Source organism: Nerophis ophidion, linkage group LG08, assembly GCF_033978795.1.
Source record: "Nerophis ophidion isolate RoL-2023_Sa linkage group LG08, RoL_Noph_v1.0, whole genome shotgun sequence".
Classification (NCBI taxonomy): Eukaryota; Metazoa; Chordata; class Actinopteri; order Syngnathiformes; family Syngnathidae; genus Nerophis; species Nerophis ophidion.
The window spans coordinates 78,090,847-78,112,842 of NC_084618.1; the positions used below are offsets into that span (position 1 = coordinate 78,090,847).

The 21,996-nt window shown below is 34.4% G+C and overlaps 2 protein-coding genes across 6 annotated transcripts in view; both read left to right on the forward strand.

The window, feature by feature from the left end:
- The window catches only part of ppa1a (inorganic pyrophosphatase 1a), a 14,690-nt gene extending 7,847 nt beyond the window's left edge, over positions 1-6,843 (forward strand). For both annotated transcript variants that reach the window (XM_061909784.1, XM_061909783.1), the window contains exons 6-12: positions 1,982-2,068; positions 2,126-2,252; positions 2,330-2,457; positions 2,518-2,603; positions 6,478-6,547; positions 6,617-6,656; positions 6,737-6,843. In XM_061909784.1, the coding sequence (XP_061765768.1) occupies positions 1,982-2,068; positions 2,126-2,252; positions 2,330-2,457; positions 2,518-2,603; positions 6,478-6,547; positions 6,617-6,656; positions 6,737-6,765 (567 nt within the window). In that variant the 3' untranslated portion in view covers positions 6,766-6,843. The remainder of the gene's footprint in view (positions 1-1,981; positions 2,069-2,125; positions 2,253-2,329; positions 2,458-2,517; positions 2,604-6,477; positions 6,548-6,616; positions 6,657-6,736) is intronic.
- A 148-nt stretch (positions 6,844-6,991) lies between these two features.
- Positions 6,992-19,021, forward strand: sar1aa (secretion associated, Ras related GTPase 1Aa). Of its 4 annotated transcripts, none has more exons than XM_061909787.1 (7): positions 6,992-8,591; positions 15,835-15,907; positions 16,000-16,119; positions 16,306-16,371; positions 18,317-18,420; positions 18,493-18,624; positions 18,695-19,021. In XM_061909787.1, the coding sequence occupies exons 2-7, from the start codon at positions 15,850-15,852 to the stop codon at positions 18,809-18,811; spliced, it is 597 nt and encodes a 198-aa protein (XP_061765771.1). In that variant the 5' UTR covers positions 6,992-8,591; positions 15,835-15,849; the 3' UTR covers positions 18,812-19,021. The 4 variants fall into 4 exon arrangements, with proteins under 4 accessions (XP_061765771.1, XP_061765770.1, XP_061765772.1 ...); XM_061909786.1 differs by having other exon boundaries at positions 6,992-8,579; XM_061909785.1 differs by lacking the exon at positions 6,992-8,591 and adding an exon at positions 8,637-9,215.
- Positions 19,022-21,996: the final 2,975 nt, after the last annotated feature.

The following is a 21,996-nucleotide window of genomic DNA, read 5'->3' on the forward strand; positions in this document are numbered from 1 at the left end:
TTTTATAATGCATTGTCAAATTAATTGATGTACTTACAGTAACTGATACTTGATTAATTGTATCCCTCATATTGCTTTCAGGTTACTTGTTCTATGGTTATAATCACACATATTGGCAAATTGTACCACTTAAGAGGTTCTATGGTGCTATTTTTTGACGGTTAATGTCTTTCCTGCTAAACTAAATAAAACTAAAGTGAAGTTCAATTTACTAACATTTAATGACGCAAGTTCCAGTGCTTGTTCTATGGTTATCATCACACGTTCAGAGGCAGTTTGTGTACTACAAAACCCAAAACCAGCGAAGTTGGCACCTTGTGAACATTTTAAATAAAAACAGAATACAATTATTTGCTAATCATTTTCAACTTATATTCAATTGAATAGACTGCAAAGACAAGATACACAACATTTGAACTGGTAAACTTTGTTGTTTTTTGCAAATATTAGCTCATTTGGAATTTGATGCCTGCAACATGTTTCAAAAAAGCTGGCACAAGTGGCAAAAAAGACTGAGAACGTTGAAGAATGCTCCTCAAACAGTTATGTGGAACATCCCACAGGTGAACAGGTTAATTGGCAACAGGTGTGTGCCATGATTGGGTATAAAAGCAGCTTCCATGAAATGCTCAGTCATTCACAAACAAGGGTCACCACTTTGTGAACTAATGCGTGAGTAAATAGTCGAACAGTTCAAGAACAACATTTCTCAACGAGCTATTGCAAGGAATTTAGGGATTTCACCATCTGCGGTCTGTAATATCATCAAAAAGTTCAAAGAATCTGGAGAAATCACTGCATGTAAGCCATGATATTACGGACCTTTGATCCCTCAGGCGGTACTGCATCAAAAAGCAACATCAGGAACACTTCAAAAAAATACTGTCAGTAACTTTAGTTCGTCTCTACATCTGTAAGTGCAAGTTAAAACTCTTGCAATGCAAAGCCAAAGCCATTTATCAACAACACCCAGAAACGCCACCGGCTTCGCTGGGCCCAAGCTCATCTAAAATGGACTGATGCAAAGTGGAAAAGTGGTCTGTGGTCTGACGAGTCCACATTTCAAATTGATTTTGGAAACTGTGAATGTTGGTCCTCCGGAACAAAGAGGAAAAGATCCATCCGGATTGTTACAGGCGCAAAGTTCAAAAGCCAGATCTGTGATGGTATGGGGGTGTATTAGTGCCCAAGGCATGGGTAACTTACACATCTGTGAAGGCACCATTAATGCTGAAAGGTACATACAGGTGTTGGAGCAACATATGTTGCCATCCAAGCAATGTTATCATGGATGCGCCCCTGCTTATTTCAGCAAGACAATGCCAAGCCACGTGTTTCAACAGCGTGGCTTCGTAGTAAAAGAGTGCGGGTACTAGACCGGCCTGCCTGTAGTCCAGACCTGTCTCCCATTGAAAATGTGTGGCGCATTATGAAGTCTAAAATACCACAACAGAGACCGTGGACTGTTGAACAAATTAAGCTGTACATCAAGCAAGAATGGGAAAGAATTTCTCCGGAAAAGCTTCAAAAATTGGTGTCCTCAGTTCCCAAACATTTACCGAGTGTTGTTAAAAGGAAAGGCCATGTAACACAGTGGTAAAAATGCTCCTTTGCCAACTTTTTTGCAATGTGTTGCTGCCATTAAATTCTAAGTTAATGATTATTTGCAAAAAAAACAATTCAGTTTCTCAGTTCGAACGTTTGCAGTCTAGTCAATTGAATACAAGTAGAAAAGGAATTTGCAAATCATTGTATTCGTTATTTATTTATGATATTAAATTCTAAGTTAATGGTTATTTGCAAAAAACATTTCAGTTTCTCAGTTTGAACGTTTGCAGTCTATTTAATTGAATATAAGTAGAAAGGAATTTGCAAATCATTGTATTCGTTTTTTATTTATGATTTACACAAAGTGCCAACTTCACTGGTTTGGGGTTTTGTAATAAAAATGTCCTCATGTGTCAAATCCTGCTCCTGGCAGACATGGGAGGACCCCCACCACCAGGATGGCGACACAGGTTGCTGCGGCGACAACGACCCCATCGATATCTGCGACATCGGAAACAAGGTACCGAGTTAGACATCGGCTCAATGGCGGAGAAGACTACTTTGTGTCCTCTCTCAGGTGTGCTCCCGAGGGGACGTGATCAAAGTCAAGGTGCTGGGGACGCTGGCGCTGATCGATGAGGGCGAAACCGACTGGAAGGTCATCGTGATCAATACAGACGACCCCGAAGCGGACGACTTTAACGGTCAGAGCGGCGGCGGCGACGTCGTCACGATCGCCGGTTGCTTTACGGACGCTTTTTGTCCTTGTCGGTCCCCGCAGATATCGAGGACGTCAGGCGACTGAAGCCCGGCTACTTGGAGGCGACGCTGGATTGGTTCAGACGCTACAAAGTCCCCGACGGCAAACCTGAAAACCAGTTTGCGTTTAACGGAGAGTTCAAGGACAGGGTAAATAAATGTACATTGCAGTGTTTTGTCCCCGAGTGTCTTATCATGCCTTTTTCTCAGGACTTTGCCATAGAAACGGTTAAGAGTACCCACGACTTCTGGAAAGCTCTCGTGTCCCAAAAGACAGACGCTGGCGACTTAAACTGGTGAGAAATTTTTGATTGTTTGTCAACACACAACAAATAAACCCAATTAATTATCGGTTCAATACATTAATGAGACTATTTTATTTAATCAGCTTTTTAAATTAATATTCTATGTACTTTAACTTAATTAATAAAAATTGTTTTTTTATTTAAAAAAATTTAACAGAAAGAAATATAACAATTTGTTTGAAAATAATTACTAAAAATATATTATAGTTAACCACATTTTAATTAATATTTTAACTGTCTAAAATAAATTCATCAAAATATATTATTTTATTTCATTGCATATTTGTTAATTGAAAGAAATGTAATGCTTTGTTTGAAAGGAATTACTAAAAATACATTTTATTTAACATTTTAATTAATAATTTAACTATGTGTCTAAAATAAATTCATCAAAATATATTATTTTATTTCATTGAATATTTGTTCATTGAAAGAAATGTAACAATTTGTTTGAAAGAAATTACTAAAAATGAATTTTATTCAACCACATTTTAATTAATACTTTAATTATGTGTGTAAAATAAATTCATCAAAATGTATTATTTTATTTCATTGCATATTTGTTCACTGAAAGAAATGTAACAATTTGTTAGAAAGGAATTACTAAAAATATATTTCATTTAACATTTTAATTAATAATTTAACTATGTGTCTAAAATAAATTCATCAAAATATATTAGTTTATTTCATTGGATATTTTTTCACTAAAAGAAATGTAACAATTTGTTTGAAAAGACTTACTAAAAATATTTTTATCTGACCACATTTTAATTAATAATTTAACTATGTGTTTAAAATACATTCATCAAAATATATTATTTTATTTCATTGCATATTTATTCATTGAAAGAAAAGTAACAATTTGTTTGAAAGGAATTACTAAAAATATATTTTATTTAACCACATTTTAATTAATACTTTAAAGGCCTACTGAAATGAGATTTTCTTATTTAAACAGAGATAGCAGGTTCATTTTATGTGTCATACTTGATCATTTCGCGATATTGCCATATTTTTACTGATTTAGTAGAGAACATCGACGATAAAGTTCGCAACTTTTTGTCGCTAATAAAAAAGCCTTGCCTGTACCGGAAGTAGCAGACGATGTGCGCGTGACGTCACGGGTTGTAGAGCTCCTCACATCCGCACATTGTTTATAATCATGGCCACCAGCAGCGAGAGCGATTCGGACCGAGAAAGCGACAATTTCACCATTAATTTGAGCGAGGGTGAAAGATTTGTGGATGAGGATAGTGAAAGTGAAGGACTAGAAAAAAAAAAGACAGGGCAGTGGGAGCGATTCAGATGTTATTAGACTCATTTACTAGGATAATTCTGGAAAATCCCTTATCTGCTTATTGAGTTACTAGTGTTTTAGTGAGAATATATAGTCGGACCTGAAAGTCGGAGGGGTGTGGCCACAGGCGTGGTGACCGCCAGTGTCTCTGAGGGAAGCCACGTTTCTCGACGAGACGAAGCGAAGGCAGCCATTCGGGCCAGGCTGAGCTTTTGTTCCTCTTCCTCCACGGTGGAAGCACCCCACATTTGGGGGCGGCCGGTCAGAGGAGGCAAGACAGTTCGCAACTGCCTCTTTGACAGGTGCACGAGGAACGACGGAAGCTCCGCTTATGTCTACGGTAAGAGCCGACTTATTACCACAATTTTCTCACCGAAAACGGCCGGTTGACATGTGGTAGAGAACCATGTTCGCTTGACCGCTCTGTTCCATAGTAAAGCTTCACCTTCGGGAATGTAAACAAGGAAACACCGGCTGTGTTTGTGTTACTAAAGGCAGCTGCAATACACCGCTTCCCACCTACATCTTTCTTCTTTGACGTCTCCATTATTAATTGAACAAATTGCAAAAGTTTCAGTAACAAAGATGTCCAGAATACTGTGTGATTATGCGATTAAAGCAGACGACTTATAGTTGGGTTCGGGCTGGAAAAAAATGTCCGCTCCAATCCGTGACGTCACGCGCACGCGTCATCAAACCGCAACGTTTTTAACAGGATACTTCGCGGGAAATTTAAAATTGCAATTTATTAAACTAAAGCGGCCGTATTGGCATGTGTTGCAATGTTAATATTTCATCATTGATATATAAACTATCAGACTGCGTGGTGGGTAGTAGTGGGTTTCAGTAGGCCTTTAACTATGTGTCTAAAATAAATTCATCAAAATATATTATTTTATTTCATTGCAGATTTGTTCATTGAAAGAAATGTAACACTTTGTTTGAAAGGAATTACTAAAAATACATTTTATTTAACCACATTTTAATCAATCCTTTAACTATGTGTCTAAAATAAATTCATCAAAATATATTATTTTATTTCATTGCAGATTTGTTTATTGAAAGAAATGTAACAATTTGTTTGATAGAAATGTTTATAATATATTTTATTTAATCATATTTCAATTATTTATTTAACTGTGTGTTTAAAATAGATTCATCAATATATATCATCTTATTTCAATACATTTTCTAATTTGTTAAAAATATTTCACTCAATCAGGTTTTTAATTAATAAGTTGACAATTTACAGAAATATAAACATTGATTTGAAAGAAAAGACAAAAATACAATACATACTTAATAAATATTTAAATATTTATTATTTTTTATGATTAGTTTAAAAAAAAGATCAATATATATAATATTTTATTTCATTACATATTTTAATTAAAATACATTTAACAATGTATTTGAACGAAATTCCCAAAACATCTTTTAGGCAATTTTAATATTAATTATTTACCAATGTCTTTAAAATAAATTAACCAACAGACTAATCACCAAAAAATACCGCATTAATCAAGTATAATTGAATATTAATTACATATTTTTTTTAGATTTTCATTATTATTATTTACAATGGATTACATATTTATAATGAAAATAATTTTACAAATTGGTTACAAAAAATTACTAATAACATATTTTGTTTAATCAATTGTTTTAAAATCTATTATTCATCAATGTATGTATGAATAATTACCCAACATATATGATTTTATTTCATTCCATATTTATAATGGAAAGGCATTTAACAATTACTTTAAAAGAAATGACAAAAAAGTATTTTGTTTAAGCTTTAAAAAGTATTTACCAATGTACTTAAAACAAATTAACCAACAATTATTCTTATTATTGTATTTTATTACAGGTTTATAATGGAGATATATTCATCAATTTGTTTTAAATAAATTAAAAATGATTAATTAGTAATCAAGTAATGTATATAAAAAGTACCAAAAATATTATTAATTTAAACTTTTTTATTGAAAATAATTAAACAATTTATTGAGTGAAATGACTTAATTTTTTTTTTTGTTTAAATATTTGAAGTAATAATTTAACAACAATAATATTTCATTTATTTTACCACATATTTTGGAATCGAAAAAAAAGTAAAATGCATTTAAAAAAAATATGAATATAATTAATTAGAACATTTTTGAAAATCAATTTTTGATATTAAAGGAACAGACAAAACACGTTCATCTTTCCCACGTTGCAGAACTGCATTTGTCCGCAAGAGGCAATTAGCCTGTAGTAAAATATAACATAGTTTTGATTGAATAGGCTTGTGCAGCCCTTTGAGACACTTGTGATTAAGGGTTATATAAATAGACTTTGATTGATTGATTGATTGATTGAATAAACAGTCTCAAATCTGCTCAAATTTACCAGTATTTTCACTATCGTATTATTTTGTGATTATTTTACATTATTCAGTTAGCGGGAAAAAGTCACCCAGTTTTGTCTGAAGTGTTCACTCCAAAAACATTCAGTAGTAGACACTTTTCTCACACGGCGCGTTGAATATTTAACAGCTACCTTTTATTGTTTGTTGCACAGCATGAACACAAGCGTGTCAGACAGTCCGTTTTGTTGCTCCGCCGAAGACGCCGCCGCTGTTGTCGAGTCGGTAAGACAAACAAAAATGAGGTAACTATGAGATCCTATTCGATAGTTTTCCTAATTTTTTTTTTTGCAGACGTGCGCATATGGAGATGAAGATTCCATTCCAAGTTCAGGTTAGTAAAAAGTACCCAAAAATTAAAAAAAAATGTTGGTGCCTTTTTTGGGCTAAATTTTGCTTCATTTTTTTTTTCAGTTGACCAATGGTTCTACTATGAGAAGTGAGGAAATCTTGGATGAAAAAAGATGCATTATTATTTTAATATTTTGTTTCAATAAATCGAAAATTATTGATATTGAAAATGTGCTTTTTTTGCACCTATTTTAATGCTAGTCACAAACACAATTTGTTCTGCATTGTTTGTAATTAAGTGTGACTTAAAATGACATTATATGTATTAAATTGTGCACTCTTAAGTTAAAGGCCTATTGAAAGCCACTACTAGCGACCACGCAGTCTGATAGTTTATATATCAATGATGAAATATTAACATTGCAACACATGCCAATATGGCCGGTTTAGTTTACTAAATTGCAATTTTAAATTTCCCGCGAAGCATCCTGTTTAAAACGTCGCAGAATGATGACGAGTGCGCGTAACATCACCGGTTGTAGCGGACATGTTCTTCCAGCCCGATCCAAGCTATAAGTGGTCTGCTTTAATCGCATAATTACACAGTATTCTGGACATCTGTGTTGCTGAATGTTTTGCAATTTGTTCACTTAATACTGGAGACGTCAAAGAAGAAAAATGTAGGTGGGAAGCGGTGTATTGCAGCTGCCTTTAGCAACAAATACACAGTCGGTGTTTCCTTGTTTACATTCCCGAAGGTGAAGCTTTACTATGGAACAGAGCGGTCAAGCGAACATGGTTCAAGACCACATGTCAACCGGCAGGTTTCGGTGAGAAGTTAGTGCTAATAAGTCAGCTCTTACCGTAGACATGAGCGGAGCTTGCGTCCTCCTGCAGCTGCGGACTATTACCTCCTCCCACCGGAGACACTGGCGGTCACCACACCCGTGGCCACACCCCTCCGACTTTCAGGTACCATATCATCTCACTAAAACACTAGTAACACAATAAGCAGATAAGGGATATTCCAGAATTATCCTAGTAAATGTGTTTAATAACATCTGAATCAATCAATCAATGTTTACTTATATAGCCCTAAATCCCTAGTGTCTCAAAGGGCTGCACAAACCACAACACAAACCACAACACAAACCACTACGACATCCTCGGTAGGCCCACATAAGGGCAAGGAAAACTCACACCCAGTGGGACGTCGGTGACAATGATGACTATGAGAACCTTGGAGAGGACGAAAGCAATGGATGTCGAGCGGGTCTAACATGATACTGTGAAAGTTCAATCCATAATGGATCCAACACAGCCGCGAGAGTCCAGTCCAAAGTGGATCCAACACAGCATCGAGAGTCCCAGAATCGCTCCCACTGCCCTCACTTTTTTTTTTCTTTCTAGTCCTTCACTCTCACTATCCTCATCCACGAATCTTTCATCCTCGCTTAAATTAATGGGGAAATCGTCACTTTCTCGGTTCGAATCGCTCTCGCTGCTGGTGGCCGTGATTGTAAACAATGTGAGGATGTGAGGAACTCTACAACCCGTGACGTCACTCTCACATCGTCTGCTACTTCCGGCACAGGCAAGGCTTTTTTTTATTAGCGACCAAAAGATGCGAACTTTATCGTGGATGTTCTCTACTAAATCTTTTCAGCAAAAATATGGCAATATCGCGAAATGATCAAGTATGACACATAGAATGGACCTGCTATCCCCGTTTGAATAAGAAAATCTCATTCCAGTAGGCCTTTAAATGCATCATGAAATGAAGTAACAACTCTTGTTTGTCATTACAGTTTTGGGAAAATAAATATGTCATCGTACTTTATGACGTTGCCATTCTGTCATTACACCAACACGACACGCCGGGGCGCTATGTGATCAACGTGAGTCATTTTAACAAACGAAGAAGAAAGATCGTCCCGACTGTTTCCAGGGAGACCATTGAAAATCGGTAATTAACTGGGTAAATCAACCTCGACAAACATTTGACGAGTATTATATTTTACGTACCCAAACTAAAAAATGAATGATTAATAGACAGCTTTTTATCGGCTGTCAAAATGACCACACTTGCTTGTCGTTAGCATCAAAGCGTTTGTCACGTCCACTTACACTTGTAAGCGCTACACTAAACTAAGCACACACAGAGATTTGCTTAACAGCATTAAACATAGCGTTGAAAAGATTATCGTTTTATTCACATATTAACAGTGAAATTGAACCTAAACAAAAGCAAAGTGGCGAAAGTGTTAAAACTAGATAGTTCAAGTGCACGTTGTGCGACGTTCGCGTGTCTTCGGAAATTCCGATTTCAAATGACGTCACAAAAATTTTTTAACTTACAAAATTAAACTGACTCACCCCGAAAACGCTTATTGTAATGAAAGTGATTGGTTATCGATCAAATGTGTATATTTCAAGACAAAGGAATGATTGGTTATCAAGCAACTTATTTTTCAAAGATAAAGGAATGATCGGTGACGTCACACACATGAAAGACAAGCGGATCAGTGCAAAAACAGCACGGCAAAGTTTGCTTGTAGTCTTAGTAGTTCTGATCCCACGAAACACCGAAAAGTCAACAAAGGTAACTGAAAACATCGCTAAGTCTTTAATTATTTTTTTTATGTGTAAAAAAAAAAAAAACGCTTATGGAAAATCCCACTTCTGGGTGAACATAGAATGCAGCAGACTCCAACAACGCCAGAACTACAAATACTACATAAATGATGCTAATCAATTATTGTGTTTGTTATAACAATTTTTCTGTTGATTTGATTTAAAAGTACGGCTGAATTGGGCCAAAAATACCACATTAATCAAATACAATTGAATATTAATCACATATTTTATTTAGATTTTTTTTAAATTGTCATTATTTACAAGGGCTGTCAAAAGTAACAAGTTACACCCATCCATTTTCTACCGCTTATTCCCTTCGGGGTCGCTGGAGCCTATCTTAGCTACAATCGTGCGTAAGGCGGTGTACACCCTGGACAAGTCGCCACCTCATCGCAGGGCAAGTAACAAGTTAACTAATGTAAATAATCACAAAATTTCATGCATTAATCGGGTATAGTTGCAGATTAATCATGGATTTTATGTCGATTTTTTAAAAAGTATTATTTACGAGGGCTGTCAAAATAAGTGAACTTGTGATTAATCACAGAAAAATATCATCAATCGATGCAGGTTAATCACGCGTATTTTTATTTTAAAATAAATAATTTACTAGAGTTGTTTAAAAAGGAAAATAAGTTAAATCGTGTGACTAATCACCAAAAATACCCCATTAATCAAGTATAATTGAATATTAATCACATATTTTGTTTAGATTTTTATTATTATTATTATTTACGAGGGCTGTCAAAAGTAACAAGTTAACTAATGTAAATAATCACAAAAGTTATTGCATTAATCTGCTATAGTTGCAGATTAATCATGTTTTTTTTTTAGATTTTTAAAAAATGATTATGTGGGCTGTCAAAATAAGTGAATCAGGTATAGTTGCACGATAATCACGCGTTTTTTTATTTTATTTTTTTTTTTTATTAAATTTTTTTTTTACTAGGGCTGTTTTAAAAATAAGTTAACTTGTGTTGATTAATCACCAAAAATATTGCATTATCGGGTATAATTGAATATTAATCACATATTTTATTTAGATTGTATTATTATTATTATTTACGAGGGCTGTCAAAAGTAACAAGTTAACTAATGTAAATAATCACAAAAGTTATTGCATTAATCTGCTATAGTTGCAGATTAATCATGTTTTTTTTGTAGATTTTTAAAAAATGATTATGTGGGCTGTCAAAATAAGTGAATCAGGTATAGTTGCACGATAATCACGCGTTTTTTTATCTGATTTTTTTTTTTAATTTAATTTTTTTTTTACTAGGGCTGTTTTAAAAATAATAAGTTAACTTGTGTTGATTAATCACCAAAAATATTGCATTATCAGGTATAATTGAATATTAATCACATATTTTATTTAGATTGTATTGTTATTATTATTTATGAGGGCTGTCAAAAGTAACCAGTTAACTAATGTAAATAACCACAAAGGTTATTGCATTAATCTGGTATAGTTGCAGATTATTCATACGTTTAATTTAGATTTTTTTATAAATTATTATTTATGAGGATTGTCAAAATAAGTGAACTCGTGATTAATCACAGAAAATTATCATATTAATCAAGTATAGTTGCAGATTAATCATATGTTTTATCATGATTTTTTTGAAACCCGTTATTTTCTAGGGCTGTTTTTAAAAATAGAAATAAAAAGTTAGCTCGTGTTGATTAATCCCTAGTGTGTGAATGTGAGTGTGAATGTTGTCTGTCTGTCTGTGTTGGCCCTGCGATGAGATGGCGACTTGTCCAGGGTGTACCCTGCCTTCCGCCCGATTGTAGCTGAGATAGGCGCCAGCGCCCCCCGCGACCCCGAAAGGGAATAAGCGGTAGGAAATGGATGGATGGATGGATTAATCACCAAAAATATAGCATTAATCAGGTATAATTGAATATTAATCACACATTTTTTTAGATTTTTAAATTATTATTATTATTTATGAGAGGGCTGTCAAAAGTAACCAGTTAACTAATGTAAATAATCACAAAAGTTAATCAGGTATAGTTGCAGATTAATCATGGGTTTTTATTTAGATTTTTAAAAAAATATTATTTACGAGGACTGTCAAAATAAGTGAACTCGTGATTAATCACCGAAAATTATCATATTAATCAAGTATAGTTGCAGATTAATCATATGTTTTATCTTGATTTTTTTGAAACTCATTATTTTCTAGGGATGTTTAAAAAATCAAAAGAACTAATGTAAATAATCACAAAAGTTAATCAGGTATAGTTGCAGATTAATCATGGGTTTTTATTTAGATTTTTTTCAATTTTTATGTATGAGGACTGTCAAAATAAGTGAACTCGTGTGATTAATCACAGAAAATAATCAAGTATATTTGCAGATTAATCATATGTTTTATCTTGATTTTTTTGAAATTCATTATTTTCTAGGGCTGTTTAAAAAATAAAAAGTTACCTCGGGTTGATTAATCACCAAAAATATTGCATTGGTGTAATTGAAGATTAATCACGCATTTTATTTAGATTTTTTCAATTATTATTATTTACGAGGGCTTTCAAAAGTAACAAGTTAACTAATGAAAATAATCACAAAAGTTAATGCATTAATCTGCTATAGTTGCAGATTTGTCATGGGTTTTATTTTGATTAAAAAAAATATTATTTACAGTGGCTGTCAAAATAAGTGAAGTCATGTGATTAATCACAGAAAATTATTATATTAATCAGGTATAGCTGCATATTAATCACGTGTTTTATTTCGATTTTTGGAAAATCATGATTTAATAGGACTGTTTAAAGAATAAGTTAACTTGTGTGATTACGTAATCACCAAAAATATCGCATTAATCATGTATAGTTGAAGATTAATCACGCAAGTTAATAATTATTTAATTATTTAATTCTAGGGATGTCAAAAATATTAAGTTAACTTATGTGGTAAATCACAAAAAATACCGCATTACTGCGGTATACAGTAGATGCAGATTTTAAAAATATATATTTTTAAAATATTATATTATCTTCAATTTCGACTCTTTAAAATTCAAAATTCAACCGAAAAAAAGAAGAGAAAAAGTAGCTAATTCGAATCTTTTTGAAAAAATGTAAAAAATAATTTATGGAACATTAGTAATTTTTCCTGATTAAGATTCTTTTTAGAATTTTGATGACATGTTTTAAATAGGTTAAAATCCAATCTGCATTTTTTAGACTATATAACAAATTGGACCAAGCTATATTTCTAACCAAGACAAAATATTATTTCTTCTTGATTTTCCAGAACAAAAATTTTAAAAGAAATTCAAAAGACTTTGAAATAAGATTTAAATGTGAATCTACAGATTTCTAGATTTTCCATAATAATTTTAAAAATTTTTAATCATAAGTTTAAAGAGATATTTCGCAAATATTCTTCTTCGAAAAAACAGAAACTAAAATGAAGAATTAAATTAAAATGTATTTATTATACTTTTTTTTTTATACTAAAAAAAAATACTTGAACATTGATTTAAATTGTAAGGAAAGAAGAGGAAGGAATTCAAAAGTTAAAAAGGTATATGTGTTTAAAAATCCTAAAATCATTTTTAAGGTGGTATTTTTTGTCTAAAATTGTCTTTGTGAAAGTTATAAGAAGCAAAGTAAAAAAATAAATGAATTGATTTAAACAAGTGAAGACTAAGTATTTAAAATATTTTCTTGATTTTCAAATTCTATTTGAGTTTTGTCTTTCTTAGAATTAAAAATGTCGAGCAAAGTGAGACCAGCTTGCTAGTAAATAAATGAAATTTTAAAAATAAAGGCAGCTCACTGGTAAGTGCTGCTATTTGAGCTATTTTTAGAACAGGCCAGCGGGCGACTCATCTGGTCCTTACGGGCTACCTGGTGCCCGCGCGTTGGTGACCCCTGATCTACAGTGATTAATGACCATTAATCCAAATTCAAAAGTGTGATGTAAAAAATGATCAATATGACAGCACCAGTTTTAATATCTTCTAGAACGCCAGGAATCGGAATAAGGTTATAATTTCAGTGTTTCTATACATCAGCAGTATACTTTACTTTCTGTTAAGGGATGTTTGAATTGGGCTGTCAAAAATAACTAGTTAAGCCTGTGATTAATCATAAAAAATATAATTGAAGATTAATCACGCATTTTATTTGGAATTTTTTATTATCAGAGGGGTTAGTGCGTCTGCCTCACAATACGAAGGTCCTGAGTAGTCAGGGTTCAATCCCGGGCTCGGGATCTTTCTGTGTGGAGTTTGCATGTTCTCCCCGTGACTGCGTGGGTTCCCTCCGGGTACTCCGGCTTCCTCCCACCTCCAAAGACATGCACCTGGGGATAGGTTGATTGGCAACACTAAATGGTCCCTAGTGTGTGAATGTTGTCTGTCTATCTGTGTTGGCCCTGCGATGAGGTGGCGACTTGTCCAGGGTGTACCCCGCCTTCCGCCCGATTGTAGCTGAGATAGGCGCCAGCGCCCCCCGCGAGCCCGAAAGGGAATAAGCGGTAGAAAAATGGATGGATGGATGGATTATTTATGAGGGCTGTCAAACATAACAAGTGAACTAATGGGATTAATCACAGAAAATGATCACATTAATCAGCTATGGTTGCAGATTAATCTTGTGTTTTTTGGAAAATTGTTCTTTAATAGAGCTGTTTAAAAAATAACTCCTGTGATTAATCACCCTCGAAAATTGCATTAATCATGTATAGTTGTGTTTTTTTTGTAATTCTAGGGATGTCAGAAAAAATAAGTTAACTCATGTGGTTAGTCACAAAAAATATCGCAATAATCAGGTACAGTTGTAGATTATTTATATTTTACTTAGATTTTTTTTTTCCAATTGTTTTTTACAAGGGCTGTTAAAAATAATAAGTTAACTCATGTGGCTAGTCACAGAAAAATATCGCATTATTCAGGTATACAGTAGTTGCAGATTAATTATGCATTTATTTCCTTTTTTATCTCCCAATTATTTTTACATGATGTCTACCTGATAGGTGGGTTATCAGTGAGCAGGTCAATGCATACACGTACAAATATTCTTCAAAGTAAACTGCAGATACCGGTAATACTTTAACAGAATTTTAGGCAAATCAATTAAAAGTTGAGAAATATTTGTGTATGACATTCTGACCATGAAATTGGATTTTTGTCAAAATATTGGGGTCTTCTTTTAGGCTTATTTAAATTATGCAAGCAATAAATCTACAGTAATTAATTACCATTAATCCAAATTCAAAAGTGTGATTTAAAAAAGGATCAATTTGACAGCACCCGTTTTAATATATTTTCTAGAACGCCAGGAATCGGTATAAAGTTAATTTCAGCGTTTCTATACATAGAATAGAATAGAAAGTACTTTATTCATCCCTGGGGGAAATTCAGCACCACAGTTCACTCACAATAAACAATAATAATAATAAATAATATATAACATTATATATATAATATATGAATATCCATCCATCCATCCATCCATCCATGGATGGATATTCGTATATTATATATATGTTATATATTATTTATTATTATTATATAGTGAAGTGAAGTGAATTATATTTTTATTTTACTGTTTTGATTGATTTTACCCTTTAAAATAGTTTTTAATCATATTTGTTTTTATATTGTTTTTATTGGTTTTATTTTTATTCATTTTTTGTTTTATTCAGTCATTGGTGGAGCATAATATTGTTTTTAACATGGCTGTGCAGCACTTTGGAAACGTTATTGTTGTTTAAATGTGCTATATAAATAGAGTGGATTGGATTGGATTGGATATAGCGCATTTCTCTAGTGACTCAAAGCGCTTTACATAGTGAAACCCAATATCTAAGTTACATTTAAACCAGTGTGGGTGGCACTGGGAGCAGGTGGGTAAAGTGTTTGCCCAAGGACACAACGGCAGTGACTAGGATGGCGGAAGCGGGAATCTAACCTGCAACCCTCAAGTTGCTGGCACGGCCGCTCTACCAACCGAGCTATACCGCCCCAATAATAATAATAATAATAATAACATCTGAATCGCTCCCACTGCCCTGTCTTTCCTTTTTCCCTAGTCCTTCACTCTCATTTTCCTCATCCACAAATCTTTCATCCTCGCTCTAATTAATGGGGAAATCATCGCTTTCTCGGTCCGAATCGATCTCGCTGCTGGTGGCCATGACTGTAAACAATGTGAAGATGTGAGGAGCTCCACAACCCGTGACATCACACGCACATCGTCTGATACTTCCGGTACAGGCAAGGCTTTTTTATTAGCGAACAAAAGTTGCGTACTTTATCGTCAACGTTCTCTACTAAATCCTTTCAGCAAAAATATGGCAATATCAAGTATGACACATAGAATGGATATTATATATATAATATATGAATAATATAAATATATTCTACATTTAAGTGCAGTCAAGGAAAACATGCATTACACAGTCTGATGGCTGTCGGTATGAAGGACCTCCTGTGTCGTTCCGTGTTTCATTTTGGGAGTCTGAGCCTTCCACTGAACGTGCTCATTTTCTCCGCAAGGTCCGAGTGTAGTGGGTGGGAGGTGTTGTCCATAATGGCTAGGAGTTTATACTTTACTTTCTGTTACAGGAAAAGACGCCTGAGATGTCGGTTTTAGTTTATTGGGTCTACAGGAGATTTAGTAATGTTTTGCAGTACTTAGGTAAGTGTTGTTTAAAGGTCTTTGACCAACAGGGACTAGTTTATTCCCAAACTGTCAAATTGTTAAGGGGCTTTGTTTGAACTCCCTTGCAGGTCTGTACAAAAAGAGGGGCAAGTTGGTCTTCCTGGGCCTGGACAATGCTGGCAAAACTACTTTACTGCACATGTTGAAGAACAACCATCTTTGCCAGCATGTTCCCACGCAGCATCCAAGTAACATTATTCCATTTTTTGGGCCAAATTTCAGCTTAATATCGTGCATTATTAGAATGAATACGATGTAGCACACTTCTCACACCATAGCAACAATTGAAATTGAGCAAAAGTGTGCATTGCTAGCTTGGATGAGAGTGTATGCAGGTGTACCTAATGGAGAGTCCATGTCTTTACTTCCCGAAGCGTCTGAAGAGCTGACGATTGGCGGCATGAAGTTTACCACTTTCGATCTGGGAGGACACGTGCAAGGTGAGAGAAGTTGCTATTGCATTTGAATGAATAGCTTTTTTAGGTGTGTTCTAACAAATATTTTGGGTTAGGAAGGATGTGAAGAAGGTATAGAAAGTTGTAAAAACAAGTAATAATATAAGTTTCCAGAAAAATAGTAAAAGGAGCATGCCGGTTGGGATATATGGTGGCCGTCTACAACAATGAAAACCAAAAAAAACATTTGCTTTTTTACATTTGTCATTAAATAAATGACTATTTTCTGTCAGCCAATCAAAAGATGGCAGCAGATGGTAGTACCCGACCCAAAAGGGGGAATAGCCAAACTTTGAGTTTTTTAAATCAGGGTGATTAATGTTCGAGACATTACGGTAACGCCTCGGGCAGCGATTGTCAAACTGTCGTGAGTGGGCTCTATCTAATGGTACTTTTGTATGTGCAATTTGTTTTATTTGATTCATTATTCAGGTAAATTGTTGTATTTTCTTACATTCAAACACAGTGTTACAGTTCAAACTGTGTAGTGAATGATATTTATAACGTTATAACGTGTAACGTTACAATGGCCAAAAATATTAAATATACTTGTTAAATAAAACTTCTGCCCTGTTTTTAATGAATACATAGGCCAGGGACGGCCAAACTTGTCACATTGAGTTTGTGACGAACCCCAAGATGTAGATAAGGCGGCAAGCATTGTAAAGGAAAACATGATTTAATTTAACACTAAAACAATAGTTTGTACCCTAAAACGATAAGGGTACAAACAAAAGGCGCGGACAACACTGTGAACAAACTTAAATATGAACAAAAACTAGCACAAATGCTAACTGTGGACTAGAAACAAAAACACTTACTGTGACACGAAGGAACTATGGCATGATCAGAGTGAACAGAAGTAGACACAGCTACAACGATATGTATTAATGACATTGAGAGGTAGTGGTGACAATAATCCAGCCCTGACTGGAGGACAAAGCAGGTTCAAATAAGAGCGGGCTGATTGACACCAGGTGTGGCCAGCTGCCAATCAGCCGCAGCTCAGGGTAAACAGTGCTCAGGGAGAAAAGCAGGAAATGACCAATATAAAAGCGCTTAAGTTTGGAAACACTTTCTCCATACAATGTGTCTCCTTTATTTTCATGACTATTTACATTGTAGACCATCACTGATTGCATCAAAACTATGTCACCTGTGAAGTGAAAACCATTTCAGGTGACCACCTCTTGAAGCTCATCAAGAGAATGCCAAGAGTGTGCAATACAGTAATCAGAGCAAAGGGTGGCTATTTTGAAGAAACGGGAATACAAAACATGTTTTCAGTTATTTCACCTTTTTTTTGTTAAGTACATAACTCCACGTGTTCATTCATAGATTTGATGCCTTAAGCGACAATCTACAATGTAAATAGTCATGAAAATAATTTGGCCTGTACTATATATATATATATGTATACACATGTATAGTTAAGATTGAATACAACTGGATATTAAGAATATGTGAAAGTTCAACTCCTACCTTGTTTACTTCCGTGACCTCCTTAAAGTTTGGTTATCAATCAGAAATATCAAGCAGCTAAAATGCACCAAACATGGATTAGTGGGGAGAGCGTTTGACATTTTCCCCATCATGCATTGCGGGGGTTCAAATGGGTGTCATTTTGAATTATGTGTTAGGTTTGGACTTATTTTTTTAATATAATATCCACAAAGTGTGTTGTGTGTGTTGACTTTTTGTGTTAGTTTATTACTGGGAAAGGTTGTATGGATCAGGTCATATATAAAATATATATTATTAACTTTAGTTATTCACGTTGTCTACAAGATGGCAGAAAACTTGCAGCAATTATACTGTGAGCTATATCAAATTAAGTTGTTGGTCTTTATGCTGGTACTTGGTGAACATTTTTTCAAGAACCACTGGTTGAGTGTAATTGATAGAAAAATAAAATTTACTCTGTTATTAGCTCGGCGATTGTGGAGGAACTACCTGCCCGCCGTGAACGCGGTGGTCTTCATAGTGGACTGCGCCGACCACAGCAGGCTAGAAGAGTCCAAGACGGAGCTGGATGTGAGTTTGACGCCGGTATAGCGCTAACAACACAAAAGTGACGCTAACACTGTATCGTGCTGGTACGGCGAGGCCCTGCTGGCAGACGACACCATCGCCAACCTGCCCGTGATGGTGCTGGGGAACAAAATCGATCGTCCGGAGGCCATCGGCGAAGCCTGCATGCGAAGGGTTTTCACACTGGACGGAAAAGTCACCGGAAAGGTGAGCAGTTTTCAAGAGGCCGACTTTTGAGCGTCGACCGTGTTGTTGACGGAGCGTGTCATCCCAACAGGGGAGTGTGAAAATTAAGGAGTGCAACGTGCGACCATTAGAGGTGTTCATGTGCAGCGTGCTGAAGAGACAAGGCTACGGCGATGGATTCAGGTGGTTGTCGCAGTACATGGACTGACCACTCGGCAGTTCTTGGACTATTTGCAACAATACACTTCATCACGATTCAAATATTTAAAAAAAAAAAAAGGTGGTTTTTTTCTGCAAAACACCTGACACAACATTAGTTACACAATCTAATGCAGGGGTCCCCAAACTACGGCCCGCGGGCCGGATCCGGCCCACTTGAGTCCAAAATCCAGCCCGCAGGAAGTCCCAAGTTAAAAAAAAATAAAAATAAAAATAAAAAATATATATATATATATATATATATAAATAACATTTTTTTTTTTATTTAAAACAATTTTTTTTACTATTGTTTTTTTTTTAAATCCGTTCTTTCTAATCCATTTTCTACCGTTCGTTACTTTTGGTGTCTCCTCGCCGCTCAGGCAAATCGTATTGTCTAAAAATCCATTTTCCCATCTATATTGGACATAATTACGCTCGTATATATATATAAATATACATATACATGTATAAGTATATATATACATATAAATATACATATACATATATATGTATATATATATATAAAAAAAAAATATATATATACACATATATATGTATATATATATATATATGTATATTTATATATACACATATATATGTATATGTATGTATATATATATATATATATATATATATATATATATATATATATATATATATATATATATATATATATATATATACACACACACACACAGCCCTGACTTGGGCCAAATATTTTTAACCCAATGCGGCCCCTGAGTCAAAAAGTTTTGGGACCCCTGATCTAATGGAAAGGTTCTGATACAACAGAAAAATTATAAATAACTGAGTGTCATCCTTTTTTTCCTCCAGAACAAAAAAATATTAAAATAATATACATGCATATGGAAAAATGTTGGTGTTAGTCAGTGTTAAAAAAAAACCCATATTATGTTACTTGTCGATAAAGCATTGTGAAGGGGGGCGTGGCCTGCGGGCCTGCAGCAAGGCGTGATGTGCCAAGACCGGCCTCAAAGTCAGCAACAGGTCCATAGAAGGCCCACCTGGGCCTTGTTATCTAATCACTTGTCGCTCTGTACTAGCAGCAGCCAGGAGGAGAGACGGGTTGGGAGCCGGAGGGAGAGCACGAGCCAGAGCAAAAGAAGAGAACTGCTGAAAAGCAACCAAAAGAATTGATACGCAAGATAAAACTGTATTTCAAACCATAAAACGGGCTCGCCTGTAGATGCCTGGTGGTCAGGAGGCCCCACTGGAAGGCCGTTTCCACAATTTGCAAATCCCTCCGGCTCCCACCCCGGCTCCTCCTGGCTGCTGCTTATACAGAGTGACAGGTGATAAGATAAAAAGGCCCGGGTGGGCCGTCTACGCTCCTGTAGCTGACTTCGAGGCCGGTCGTGGCAGACACCGCCTCGCTGCAGGCCCGCAGGCCACACCCCCTCTACCCCTCTCCAAATTCGATATTTTTTTAATAGTTTATCGCTTCACAAAAAATGGGGGAAAATTCAGATAAAAAATAAAAATTTTCTTTTGTATTTTGTCGCTGATCAGCGATAGAAATAAAAAATAGCACGTCACCTAACTATGTATCTCCAAATTAAGCATGTTTTTTTTCAAAACAAATACCAGGAAAAAATCTGATTAAAAAATAAAATGTTTATTTTGTTAAACAGCGATAGAAATAAAATTTATAAAACTTAATTTTCCAACAAAACCACTTATCTCCACATTCTGGGACTTTCAAAATTTGTTTTTTTTATTCCAAAACAAGAGAAAACAAAGAAATACAATTAAAAAAAATATATATGAAAATGCTATTTCAGGTTTAGTTTTGTTTTGCAAACAACTTTTTGGATAGTGGCTATAATTAAATGTAAATACAATAAATAATTATTTTAAAAATGTTTGTGTTTTGGATTTAAATAAAAACATGTAAACTTGGGGGGAATAAATGTTTTTGTTGAACAGCGTCAGTAAAATAAAAATTGTTTATACTGTTTATTTTTCTCTGAGAATTGCACATGATTGTGACCATGTTAGTTAACAGTGTTAACATTTATATTTATGAAAAACCTAAATGGGTTACATTATGTCTTAAATAAAGTAACAGTATTATTTAGGAATAAGAATTGAGATGTCTTATGAAATACTTTGTGATTATCTTATAAGATACAATGTTTACAGGGTGGAATCTGCTCGATATGACTAATAATATATGCAAGGATTTTGCCAAAGAAAAACTTTAAAGGGTTTGTTGGGAGTTCTTATGCATGTAGGCTTATTAAAATGAATGGACATGTATGCACAGCTGACTGTGTTTGTGTAAATATGCTGCATTTATACAAAACAGCAGGTCAGAGGTGCATGCTGTGTTCAAATGTTTTCATGAAAATAGTTTTTCTTTAAGTTTGGTGAATTCTTAAAGTAATGCCCAAAATCTTGCATCAGCATTATTCTTAGTTTTATGGATGAGCATGATAAAGGGGTTCAGCAACAGTTTGACGAGCATTTAAGCACATTGAACTATGAATTAAACTGAGAAAAAGTTGATGTAGACGCTAAATCAGAGCATTTAAGCACATTGAACTATGAATTAAACTGAGAAAACGTTGATGTAGACGCTAAATCAGAGCATTTAAGCACATTGAACTATGAATTAAACTCAAAAAGGTTGATGTAGACGCTAAATCAGAGCATTTAAGCACATTGAACTATGAATTAAACTCAAAAAGGTTGATGTAGACGCTAAATCAGAGCATTTAAGCACATTGAACTATGAATTAAACTGAGAAAAAGTTGATGTAGACGCTAAATCAGAGCATTTAAGCACATTGAACTATGAATTAAACTGAGAAAACGTTGATGTAGACGCTAAATCAGAGCATTTAAGCACATTGAACTATGAATTAAACTCAAAAAGGTTGATGTAGACGCTAAATCAGAGCATTTAAGCACATTGAACTATGAATTAAACTCAAAAAGGTTGATGTAGACGCTAAATCAGAGCATTTAAGCACATTGAACTATGAATTAAACTGAGAAAAAGTTGACGTAGACGCTAAATCAGAGCATTTAAGCACATTGAACTATGAATTAAACTGAGAAAAAGTTGATGTAGACGCTAAATCAGAGCATTTAAGCACATTGAACTATGAATTAAACTCAAAAAGGTTGATGTAGACACTAAATCAGAGCATTTAAGCACATTGAACT

Bases quoted from the DNA above. Each gene is read 5' to 3' on its own strand.
- sar1aa (XM_061909785.1), top strand. From the start codon at position 9,009: ATGAAAGTGATTGGTTATCGATCAAATGTGTATATTTCAAGACAAAGG. The intron at 16,120-16,305 runs GTAACATTATTC...TACTTCCCGAAG, and splicing joins TGTTCCCACGCAGCATCCAA to CGTCTGAAGAGCTGACGATT. The intron at 16,372-18,316 runs GTGAGAGAAGTT...CTCTGTTATTAG, and splicing joins TCTGGGAGGACACGTGCAAG to CTCGGCGATTGTGGAGGAAC.